The sequence below is a fragment of the Limulus polyphemus genome, unplaced genomic scaffold, assembly GCF_000517525.1.
Source record: "Limulus polyphemus unplaced genomic scaffold, Limulus_polyphemus-2.1.2 Scaffold309, whole genome shotgun sequence".
In the NCBI taxonomy this organism is placed as follows: Eukaryota; Metazoa; Arthropoda; class Merostomata; order Xiphosura; family Limulidae; genus Limulus; species Limulus polyphemus.
In genome coordinates, this window is record NW_013665919.1 from 295,238 (window position 1) to 308,915 (window position 13,678).

A 13,678-nucleotide genomic window follows, 5' to 3' on the forward strand; every position below is an offset into this window, starting at 1 on the left:
TTTTTTTATAAATATAAAAAAGAATATATATATATATATATATACATAGATACAATATATATATATATATATATATATACATAGATACAATATATATATATATATATATAACTAATAATCATAAGCATAAAAGGCCACAAATATTTCTTGCTGCAAGCTAATTGTTCATGAAGTTTTAAAATGTCTAACTATGTCAATTTTCAGTCATTTTAAATTGAATTCTTTCTTGTTTTGATTAATACCACAAAGTACACCTGCAAACTGAATCAATATCAAACACATGTAGAAAGACTGTCTCTATATACGAGTTATTCAGACTTAAACTAAAACTGGTATATACTAGAAATTTGTTCTACATGTACCTTCTAAGTCAATTCATAATCCAACAGGAGGTTGGTTCATGTTTGTTCACACACACACATTGTATAACATCCTAGTCTGTGCACATGGTAAAAAATTGAAAAACACTGATCTGTCTGTCCTGCTACCCATACTTAAATCACTTATACATCTACTGGATCAATCAAATTAGAAATTTACAACCACCAAATGATACACATATACAAAACCAATTCCTGAAAATCTGAATGCTAAACTGCTTAAAATTTCATGAAAACAACAAGCATGATGAACAAGTGTACAACAGATTCAAAATAAAGTTATGTCAGGAAAATTGTGGAACTTTCATTCCCAGAACAGTATCTCATGTTTAATTTACCAATAAATTTTTGTCTTTATGCTCTAGACTTCTTCAATGATGCCAAATACGTAAAACCCTATGGTCCCACATCCATAGGCCACTCAGTTAATCAAAGTAACAGCAAAAATTATATAATTTGAAAAGTAAAGAGGAACCACACTTATTATCATTTGTATGATTATTATTATTAATCCACCACTGGTGACAAAAATACTTTATTTTCTGACTGTGCCTCAAAAAATAATTTAGCTGCATGATGTTCTAGAAACATACAGTAATGGTGTTCATTTAATTAGAAATAATTATCATATACAGGGGAATTTCTGTAAACATGGGCCAAGATTAGAAATTATGATGGTAGTAAAGTGACTGCCCGAAGTTAATTACAAAAATATGATACTTATCATTACTGGTGTTCATACTCTGCCAAAATTATTACAATTGACTTCAACAGGCCATATAATTTTTTGTGATTATTTACACTTCACCATGACCAAGATTAATGACACAACATTAAGTACACAATGAACATGACATAATATTAAGTATACAATGAACATGACACAATACTAAGTATACAATGAACATGACACAATACTAAGTACACAATGAACATGACACAATATTAAGTACACAATGAACATGACACAATACTAAGTACACAATGAACATGACACAATACTAAGTACACAATGAACATGACACAATATTAAGTACACAATGAACATGACACAATACTAAGTACACAATGAACATGACTCAATACTAAGTACACAATGAACATGACACAACATTAAGTATACAATGAACATGACAGTATTCAGTACATAATGAACATGACAGTATTAAAGTACACAATGAACATGATAGCATTAAAGTACACAATGAGCATGACACAGTATTAAGTATACAATGAACATGACACAATATTAAGTATATATATAATGGGTATTAAGTCTGAAAAATTCTGAAAAGGTAATATTTTTCTGTGATACTTTTTCAATATGCGAGCATTAAATACCAATCGCATAAAATATACAAGTTTCTAATATTTCAACATAAGAACTGACTTTGTATGTTTAATATATTCTTGATAGTAGGCTGTTTTTTAAAAGTTTAAAATTATGACTTCATACACAAAATTTGATAACCTTAAATTTGTAATTTGAACAAAAAGTTTTTTTCTATAAAATTAGATATGAAAATAGCTCTCCACAATAATCACAAAATGATTCCAATTTGTTACTTTAAACTGCCACAGTCGGAACATAAAATAGCAATAAATTTATCAACATCTTTATACCTTGTTCCTGATATTTCAAGATCTTTTAACTTGTGTCTGATGTTTCTTTTCATAGGACAAGTTATGCAAAAGTAAGTACTTATTGACAACCACCATATTTTCTTATTATTGGTATACATTGTATTTACTGGCACTGCACGTATTTTTTTTTTTTTGGGGGGGGGGGGGTTAGTTATATTATCTGCTTCTTTGTATATATCAATATAATACCTTGCCACCAGGTGAAGTTAAATTTTTTATCAGTTCTTACTGAACACAAGCAAAGCAACAAGTAACCAGAGTACTGTTTTATTTCCAAATGAGTAACTACGTGATAACTCTAAAAGAGAAAGTTGTTATTGTAACACAGGAAATGCTGCTGATTCATGTAGTTGTGTGGTTTACGTTCAAAACAACTGCAAATGTTTATTTATGGACAAACAGGTATATATTTAAATACGGTAATCAATGCAACTAATTCTGGTAAATTCTCAGAATATAATTTCATAACCAAACAAACAAATTCTGAAAAAAAATCATTGCATTGAGTGTTTTGAGAAATACATGTATGTGGAATAAGCACAAAGACTAGTTATATTTAGATGGAAAACTCCATTCAAACTATTAAGGCTTTGTTTCACTTAATACTGCCTTGTTAACTAATTCTCTCTCATATTACATCTTCAAAACGTAAAGGAGTTAGAATTAAAGTTACAATTTAGGTGTGCAAACCAAATGCAGAAACGGCTCCTGATGATCAAAAAAATTTCAATTGTTACACATCAAGTCACAAAAATATTGTATGTAATAAGATGTCAACAGTTTGGAAAAAATTGAAGAAGTTATATCAAAGATACATACTAGCATACATTTTAAGAAACAAGGATAAAACAAAAGTATAATATAGTTATATCTTAAACATTCACCATTTTTCTCTCTTTGTCTCTCTCATGATTTTTTTTTATACACACATACAGTATATCTTGACTGATATCCATATTTATTAGTTCAATCAGAAATTTACAATTAAGAGTGGAATTTCTTATTATTTTTATATACCTTGAGTAGTTACAAAAGGTATAAGTAAAGTAAAAATTATAAAAATGTTACAGTTCATATTAAAACAACCAATGTTCTATCCTCCTCACCTTATATAAATCTGGCGGAGAGCCAGTGAAGCATTGACACATCCTTTGATATCAAGTGTCTCAAGTATTACATCCCATTTTTGGCTGTCGTTGACCTGGAAAAATCCCAAAACTGTCAATGAATCAGTCAATCACCTAATGTAACATGAAAATTTTCAAAAAATATTTACTCTTCCAAATATCAAACATTAAGATATCTAATCATAAAAATGTTGCACCTCATGCACCTAAATTTATGTTGAATGTTTGCTTTGGGATAATGGGTAAATGCCGGTAATGCTCAGTTCATTTTGCTATATCACCCTTCTATACTTTTGGGTCTGCCGGTTTAATTAACACAGAAAATAAATGTCTGGAACTTCTATTGTTTAAAAAACTTTATTAGGATTGTGCTACTGCATTTCCTGAGGTAAGAGTGACCACATGATACTTTTTACTAAAAGTTAACCTCATTCCTGAAAAAGGCATCCTAAGCAATTCGTTTCCCAAAACCATTTTCACTTGCCTTAATATATAATAGATCTATCTAAAATATCTACTCCAAATTCAACTTAAGCCTATAAGTGCAGTATAATCCCTATTAAAAATTCCTCTTCCAAGAGTAAAAGAAATAGCAATCAGCAAATATAATTGAGTAGGAACACTGATAAACATGTCCTTTATCCTTTACGCCTAAATTTTGTTCTTTTATATTTTCCAGAACCATTTACTTTCCTCAAACCATTTGAGACTCACATTCCAAATCTTAAATTCAACATGTGTGTGTCTAAAAAAGAAACATTTTCAGAATTTTTTTTTTTTTCAATTGAAAAACAATAGCTGTTTTTAGCAACCTGATTTGTTACTACATGTGCATATGTTTTCCTTTGCTTTTCTCAAGCACCTACATAACCTACTCATTTTTAAGTTGTAGTTTTTTCAATTCTAGTTGCATTTGGAATGTGAGGATTGCATCATAACACAAGCTTATCTTAACTCTAGCATAAGGTTAACCCTAATACTACTACTTAAAACTACAATAAAAATGCTGTATATTATCTTTACATTAAAGTTTACTGTTCAACACCTAAATCATATAAATAATACTTTATTCAGTATGTTGAAATGAACTACGTCAGTCATTCTTGAAATACAAATGAAATAATTCAAAATAACATCATTTCCCAACAAATTAAACTGCAATGGTGTCCAAAAGTTAAAGAACAAGCTTTTTTATCAAGTGAGCAATGAATAAAATTGTAAGTAGTATTTTTTAAGCACACAATTCTCACAATTGATTTTAGTTTGTATAATATTCTCATTCAACTCCCTCCCAGTCATACTAGATATGCAACCCACCCAACTTTCTCCTACTGTATGTATTCAAAGCTTCTAAAAGTTGTAATAGTGCTGATGTACAGTAGTATAAAGATGCTTTCCAAACAACTGAGCAATTTATAACATAATGGTTTCATACTTTCTGTTCTAATTTTTTGGTCAATGGACCATTTACAATTATGAGTAACATTTTCAACTATCTCATAATAAAAATAATTATGTACAGATAAATTCACATTTGAAAATAAAGTTGCCCAATGAGTAAACTTTTAGTTTTGCTGGCTGTATAAAAGAACTAATTTTTATATTTATGCTACAAGTTTACAGTGAAAATATGACAGAATGTGAAACTGAGATAAAACAATATTGTGCCAGTTGATAAATAAAAAGAGGAATATGATTTCTTAGACTTTAAGCATAAGAACCTTCATTTACATACTGTAAATAATTTTTTTTCAATAAAACAAAATTATAAGCACAACTGACAATAGCTTATCTAAACTACTAGTCAACACTATATACAGAACCTGAGGTTAGCCTTACATAAAGTATAAAAATCTATTTCCTTATAATCTCAAGTATTTCTAGAACATTTCATCTTCTGTTCTGTTTAAAATACATAAATGCTTGTCTTCATCTGCAGTTTAAATATTATTTTCATCTTACAAATCTTCTTTTAAATGTGTATATAATAGCATCATGTTACACCTTACACTTCTAACATTAAAATTAAATCTTTATAATGATTAGATCATTTTTCAAAATTTAAACTGTTCCATTAATTTGTAAAAGCTAGTCAGCACAATCGTCTGTTAATATTGGATGATTAATATACAAATTTTCAAACTCAGTAAGTGAGGCAACATTAACATTTTCTTACATATAATATGTGGTTTTTAAAGCAATGAAACACCGATAGTTTCAGTAACTAAAGTACTATGAAATTCTAAGACACACAAGGATAATTCTAAAGTAATAAAGAGGTGGTAATGAAGAACTGATGTGGTTTTTAGAGCAATGACAGAAGTACTTATTTTTAATTTATAAAAAGACATGTATTATCCACACATGAAGTTTGAGGTTACAAATTCTGGTAACTTCAAATCTCAAAAGATAAACAGACTTAGAGAACACAACTCACAAAATAACTATTATACATGTTTGTAATAACCAAATAAAATAATATTAGCTATGTTGTATTGCTATTAGTTTTAACTTTTTACATTTGATGATAGTATCTTCACTTCTAAAGAAAATTGTTTCAAATTAATGCATTGTACTTTCTTACGAGTATGAATCAAGGCTATGGCACTATTCTATAAAATTCCAATTCTGAAAAGACTTTACCAAAGAATTAACACCATTAAACAATTAATAAGATGAATTCCTAAAATAGAATGGGTAAAATGAACAGTCAGTAATTCTCAGCATTAAAAATAACACTGAATTTAGATTTTCAGGCTCTTTTCATGCATGGTTTCTTTCTTCAGTGGGGAAGGGTGTTGTACACGTTAGTTCAAATAGAGAAAAAATGCAACACACAAACTAGATTCGGTAATGAGAAACCCACTTTTTTTAAATAAAATGTGGAGACAGCTTGGATGGGTAGTGAAAGAAACTTTATTGCTAATGTACAATGCTTCAACAAGCTTGTGCCTGGTGATGACATAAGCTTATCTAAATGTTGTACATTTGTAATAAAGTTTCTTTCTTTTACCCATTCAAGCCATCTATAAATTTTAAACAAACTAGGCTTAGATTAATAAAAGGTGATGTAAATATACATAAAACAAAATTACAGTGGACACTTCTTTGATCAAAATCTTATAACAAAAAGAATTTTATGAATATTTAGAAACAACTGTGAATACATGTAAGAATAAAATTTATTTTATCATAGTTCAGAACCAAAAGCTTACAAAAGGTAATTTTGTCCACTATGACTCCTTTTACTACTCAACGTCCTGAAAAACTTATTACTAACTGTTGAAGAAATTATGCAAAAAAAAAGTGGTTTTAAATTTAAAACAATTTTTGTATGCTAATGTAATATGCAGATTTTGTTACATTGATAATAAGCATAGACCCACATGCACATGTTAGCATATGGTGAAAAAATATATTGTAAGCTAGATTACTTATACTGATAAATGCTGAACCTTCCATTACCAGAATTACTGGAAAATATGAATTTATATACTTGAATGTTGCATTACTTCTCATCTTTAAAATTTAAAGAAATGTACTACATATTGAAAACAGTACTTTTTTTAAGTGAATCAACTATGACTGATTTTATAACATTTCACTATACTATGGTACTTTCGGTGGTGTATTACACTTTGTATGGTGGTACTAAACGTTATTAACAAAACTGTAAACCAAATATATGATGGAAGCTATGTACTTGGTTGTTATTACTGTGCTAAAACATTGTAATAAAACTAACAGGTGAATTGAGCACCTCTTTATTTCAACTTCAAGCCAGAGGATGCTTTTGCACCCCAAATTCCTGTGCCCTTGGGTAATTTGTTTCAACATGATATATAAATTTTGAAGCATTAACCGAAATGCATAAAATCTTTGAATGTGAGTCATACATACTTCTTACCATAATAAAATTCTGACATATGGCTTTGACATTTTAGTTGTATACTAAGAAAAATAACAATAATTTACTCGTTTCAGTCAGGCTACAACTGACTTGACAAAAGATGCTATTATAGTTTTTGCTTTTCTGTAATAATGACTTATAAGTAAGATCTATTGAAAAAAAATTAATTTCATTAATAACATTATCAAAATTGGAAACAAAATTCAAATTAAAAGTTTAAAATAATAGTATATGTGTTTCTAACGCCAACAGGGCCATACATTAAAACCAGTTCACATGAATACTGTATTATACCGGTATCCTTAGAGTTCTGGCTACAGCCTGCCACTAGTAATAGTATTATTAATGCTAATATATGTATGTACAAGTGACAATATACCAAATCAAATGAGTCACTTAAGTTCGTAATGCTACGCTTTTTGTTTACTAACTTGAACAAACTTTGAAGTTTTTAATATTAGCATATGTCAAATTTACTTCTTACCCAACATATTTTACATAAATGATAATGTGAGTTTTAAAAACTTGGTTAAATATACTGAACGCCGATAAGTAAATATATTCGTTATGAAAGCCATGTTAGGCTTAGTTGCTTGTGTTTCTTTGTTCACCATAGAAAGCACGTAAAGGCTACAACAAACAAGTCGCGTAATACAGTTGTAAAACATGCAAATAATTGACAAGAACAAGCATTCCTCTAGCACTGACGCAGGACGAAGGAAAGTTTAGCGTCCTGCCGTTACCTGGGTGACACAGGTGAACGGAGGATGTATCCGCTGGACCAAACCGGAGAAGTCATCACTTTGACTCAATCTTTCCAATTTCAGTGAGACCGAGAATGAAACGACACGGCCGTACACACAAATACATAAGCCACTCTAGACTCTTTCATTCATGAATATAAAGTTAAAAATTAAATTGGTTTCAAAACTCTTTATAGTTCTAGGTCTTTGTGTTTAGGTAAACAGTTACATAAATCAATACTTTAATGCCTTAAAAAAAAACTAACCTTTTCCCATCCGCCTTGAGCAGTCACTTGATTATACAATGAATAAAGATCCACATCCTTGCCATTTATACGTGGCATGTGCCTAAAATAGGACCTAAATGAACAAAAGTAAATTAGTACCAGCATCTGGTGAAAAACATACATTTTTTTCCCCTAATTAAACAATGCGAATAACACATTACATTGAGAACTAATGAACGTACCCTCGATTCTGATGGAACTGTCTTAGCTCGTTCATGAACGCACCGTAATCCCTTGTGTAAGCATCTGGTTGCTTATGTAACTTCTCCATGATCAAATTATTTGAAAAGTGGAGTAGTTTAGTAAGTATTTCAAACTTCCGTGATTAAGTTCACCTAACCATCGGTAAGCACGCCGTCATCGGGTCCCGTACGCGGCGCACCAAAATTAAAGTATTCTTAGAGAATATCAGTCGCTGTGCCACACCAATACCTCTCACACACACGCAGGCGCGTGATCCCTCCACCACAAGGAAGCTTGCTGCGGCGTAACCTATAGTTAATTCGAGCCAGGAATGATGGCTAACGGCGTGAATGTTGGTTGAACGTTGAAGTTGTCTTTCAGTGGTAAGGCTAACCTTAGCTTGAACTGAGAGGGCGCGTGCCTTTGATTTGTACTTTATTATGTATAGAACCTACTTTTTTAGATGCGATTCAGCTCTCTAATATACATACGACAATCAGTTTCACTTGCAAAATCTAAGCCGTCTGCATAAAGAAAGTATTGTGTAACTTTTTCATTTATTGATTTTTCTGTAAATGTAGAAATCCAAGATGGCGGGATTAAACCCGGTAGAAAATGGCGTGCGATTTGCTTTTGTACTAAATTATGATCTTTAGGCTTAGTACATATATATATATATATATATATATTAGTTCGTTATTCTACCATGTTAATAATGTCACGTGAATATGAATAAAAGTTACTGTAATTTAGTTAGAACATGAAAATATTATAAATTAACCTCAGTACTTTATTTCTTTGTTTTAGAATTTTGAATGCACGTTTAATAGTAACAGGGAAACGAAACTAAAAGTTTTTATTCAAATAAGCAAAAATGAAGAGATTCTAAATTTTTACTAATACTATAAGTGCAAGAGACTTCTATGTATTTATGTGTAATTTTGAGGATTATACGAGAATGAAAGAACACGTACAATACCCAGTTGAGTTCCGTGGTTGGAGATTTACAACCGCATGGATAAAGAAGAATACATTGATAAACAAAGCGGCCATAATGTAAAATTAGGAGTCTTGACATCAAAATGGGCCTGTTAAATGAATTACAATTTTGAAATCAAGGAACTTCATACTTTATTCTTTCCCCTCTGTTTTTGTTTGTTTGTTGTTGTTCCATTTTTACTCAAATATATTCACACTCAATATATTTTCCACTACTGTCTGGGTATTGTATTTGCCCCACAGAGGCCCAGAGGTAAGTCTAAGGGATTTATAATGCTAAAGAATTAGATTTCGGGATGGGCAAAGCACAGACAGTTGATTGTGTAACTTTGCGCTTAACAACCGACAAAACAATGTTTGTATTTATCAGTCTTTTAGATACTGAATTCGTTGAATTCTGTAATAGTTTTATCAGTCAGGCCATATGCGCCACGTCAAGTATGTGATGTTAATACTGAGGCAAATATTTTCACATTGAGATAAGGTGTTATTGACAGATGGTAGAGCATCATGTTAGCAATATATATAGAGAGAGATTTGTAGGTATTAATATATTTGAGAGCTAGACGAAAATGAAAGGACACATAAGCAACGTATATTTTCTTATGTATTTAATAATTGCACAAAATATACATTTTTTATTCTAAAAAATATATCACCAGTGATAGTTTAAAATAAGAAAACGTGTTAACTATTTCAATAATTTAATGAAGTTCTGAAAAAACAAAAATAATCGTTCTTATATGCACACATTATTGAGGCTTTATGAGGAGTTGCGACTGTAGTAATGCTTTAATTTTTTTCTGCTCAGAAATGAAGTGAAAATTTTTTTTTAAAATCTCAGAATCACCATTTATTCATAATTTTTTTATGTGGCATATAACTGATTCTGAAATATACACAAAAACATTACTCGTATTTTTGGTTATTAATCATAGCGCCCTCTATTATTAATGTTTGATATATTAGTCACTATCTCTGTTTTCTGGGTATTCGAAGTACTCTGTTTCGATTAAAATAAAATTATAAAAATCTACTCTTGTGGGACCGAAAGTTTACTATTTAGGTAAAAAAGTGGGCATATGATATCTCATCGTGTAACTCTTAAAAGAGCGTATTATTAAATATAACTACCGAAAGCTGAAAGTTTGTAACTGAATTAAATCATTGTTTGATTTTTTTTTTAACTTCGTGCAAAGTTACTCGAGGGATGTCTGCGCTAGTCATCCCTAATTTTGAAATTATAGACTAGATGGAATGCAGCTAGTCAACACTATCCACCGACAACTCTTGGGCTATTTTGCTAACGAAGAGCGGGATTGGTTTTAACATTATAACGCCTCCAAGGCTGAAAAGACGAACATGTTTGGGAAAGGGTTTCGATCTTGCGACCCACAAATTGCGAGACGAGCGCCCTAACTACCTGGCCATTTAAATCAGTATTCGAAAGAGAAAGTTTATTAATCATATTTAAGTTTTGCAAAATTTACGCAATATCATGGAAGTGTCACCCTGTGGGGTTATCGGTAAGTTTACGGACTTACGATGATAAAATTCGGGTTTGATTTCTCGCGGTGGACAGAGCGCAGATAATCCATTGTGTTTTTTTTGTTCTAAAATAAACAAACCATGGAATTAAAACTATCAAAGTATTGCTATATGAAACATCTCGCAAAATTAATACACAAACACACCATATATGTTTCGGGTAATGTTTTCAAGTCACTCCTAATGGTGTTAAAAATCTCACACCTTATGTATCATGGTTGTGTTGTTGAAACTTAGAAATCATGTGTACAGAGAATTCATAGACGAACTGAAAGCCGTTATATTAACACTGTATGTTTTTTTTTTTTTTTGGTAGTTGTTGTTGTTGTTGTTGCAAAGTGGGTTATTTATGCTCTGCCAACTGCAGGTATCTGACCGCTAAGCCATCGGCGACCAATGCTATGTGGAATTTTAGGTTACCGTATACTAAGTTATGAAGCAATCTAAAAGCTCCATAATCAGATTTCGGATATGTGAACCATTTCTCTTTCTCTCTGTCTGTTCAATGATTCGTCTAAATAAAATTGGACAACGAGTCAGATATATAATTGCTGTTTGTTGATTCAACTAATTACCAGGCTGTCTTCTTAAAATACACACACACACGCACAAAAGATCAATGAAGATGTGCTGATATAATCTCATGACTTTAGAATCAAATTTGTATCAAATGTTCAATTTGTTAAAACTCAGAAAAAAATGTCAATAGGGATAATTTTTATAAATCTAAATCTTTAACATTACAATTACCTTTTGCATTAAAATTGTTTCATTTCAGAAATATATGATTATTTTTTTAATGGCTGGCTGGTAACAAAAAACTAAACTTTTTTGGTTCGTTGTATTTGACAAATCACGACAAAACTATCTATACTTTCTGCATATTTCACCACTTTCAATAATAAAATAAACATACTGTGGAGTTTGGTTCTATTTATATCTATCACTGTGTTTATATTATTTATTGAATATGTAAAAATGGCAACTTGGGGATTGAGGACACTTACTTATTTCTCTCTAAAGATAACGGTTAGCTACAGACTTTACATAGGTATGTATTTTGTTTCTTTTAGGTCACTTGTGAACATTTTTTCTTAAGTGTCCAATTTGATGTCGCCAGCGTTCTGGGGCAAATTTCTCTGAGTGCGTACCTTACTCAAACATATAATAATTTTTACATGATACACGATGGACAGAGCTTTCCAAACATATATAATATGTTGAGTTATTATGTTTATCTATCAAACCAAGGAAATAAACAATGGTGGAGTGTTAAAAGTAGCATGTCGCCGGAAGAAAAATTTAATTTCAAAGCAATAACACAAACACAAAAATGGTAAGTATGACTCAAGCCTTTATTGTGAGTAATTAGTAAACATTTATGTTTTGAAAATTTGTTATTAGCTGATTGTTCCATTACTTTTTCACATATAAAAATATCCAAAAGAACATGACGCCGTAATCACGTGTTCTCCTTTACGGTTGTTTATTTTCAAGACAATAATTACAAATTTTTGAGTAAACAAAAAGATTAAAGATCAATCCGAGAAGTATATAACTTGATTTGATCATATTCCAAACACAGGGTATTAAAAGAATTAGTTTTTTTAAGCACGTGATCTCCTTTACGCATATATACTCAAATTATGTCATTTTGTTATATTGCCATACAGAACAGCCAAGACATTTGTTGTTATCAATAACTGAAAAGGTAAAAATAAATTGCATTCTTCAATAAAAATCACAAAACGTGAAATTGCGTGAACCCCATTATGTGTTTTTCTTTACTTCAGTTTTGCTTCAGATGGAAATATATAGAGTGCATAATGCTTTTCCCGTCATAATTATTTTCCACCAGGTGCAGATGATTAGGGTTGGGTGGATTTGAAATCAACTCATTTTCTTGCAAGAAAAGTCCTTGAAAATGGGATTATATAACAGGTGTATATCTCTTTAACTGTATAACTAACATTCAAATGTGGTGGTAGTTTTAGGTTTAAATGACTGATAAACTACAAAGCTAAATCTGTGAGCTATAATTAGGGGTCTGTTTATAAAAACAGATAATTGTGGACATGGTGAGATGCATGTAAAGGAGTTCACAGAATGGGTAAAGGAGATCACCATTTTAATTCAACTCCTTATATATGTTTTGCACTTCTTTTTATAATGATACGTTATAATAAAAGCTTACGTTTATGATCTGTGGAAGTAGTCTAATACAAAATAACTATTCTTATTAGCCTGCTATAGATGGATTTACTGTAGAAATGTAAAGGAGATCACATTAATTTCTACACCTGTCTTTGCTAATATACAGAGGTGGTGTGCATTTCGGTGATGGGTTTCATATTTGTATTTTTAGAATAGATGGTAAACAAAGTTCGGCAGCTGAAATATTATCACAGAAAAAAGGCAGCAGAAGGGAAAACTTTCTTTCAATTTGTTTGTTTTTTGCCTTTTTATTCTAGGTACAATATAATCTGGTAAAGGAGAACACATGTTAAAAACAGTAGTCATCTTCATCAAGGTGGAAAAATATGACAGAATGTAGTCCGAGTGCTAGATTTTTGGCTCAATGTTTTTCAGTAGTTGTATTTTCAAGAACTGTATAAATCGTATTTATATGAGAATATTTTTTTCAACATTTTCCAGCCCATATTATTAGTTACTTGTTGTTACGACATATACCAATAGATGGCAGCACCATACGAATACAGTGTTCGAGTTCCCCCTACTCACTTTTAGGAAAATTTGGATTTATTTGAGTTGTTTTTCTGAGGCCAACCCAGTGATACTAAAATTAATTCGTGTATTATGAGTTCCGCCAGCAGTTTATTACCATTTTCAAATTTCA

At 30.7% G+C, this 13,678-nt stretch overlaps 1 protein-coding gene across 2 annotated transcripts in view; it reads right to left on the bottom strand.

The window, feature by feature from the left end:
• Nucleotides 1-8,409, bottom strand: part of LOC106457261 (AT-rich interactive domain-containing protein 2-like) — an 82,250-nt gene extending 73,841 nt beyond the window's left edge. For both annotated transcript variants that reach the window (XM_022383106.1, XM_022383105.1), the window contains exons 1-3: nt 8,274-8,409; nt 8,071-8,164; nt 3,131-3,225 (exon numbers count right to left, since the gene is read on the bottom strand). In XM_022383106.1, coding sequence (XP_022238814.1) covers nt 3,131-3,225; nt 8,071-8,164; nt 8,274-8,362 — 278 coding nt within the window. In that variant the 5' untranslated portion in view covers nt 8,363-8,409. The remainder of the gene's footprint in view (nt 1-3,130; nt 3,226-8,070; nt 8,165-8,273) is intronic.
• Nucleotides 8,410-13,678: the final 5,269 nt, after the last annotated feature.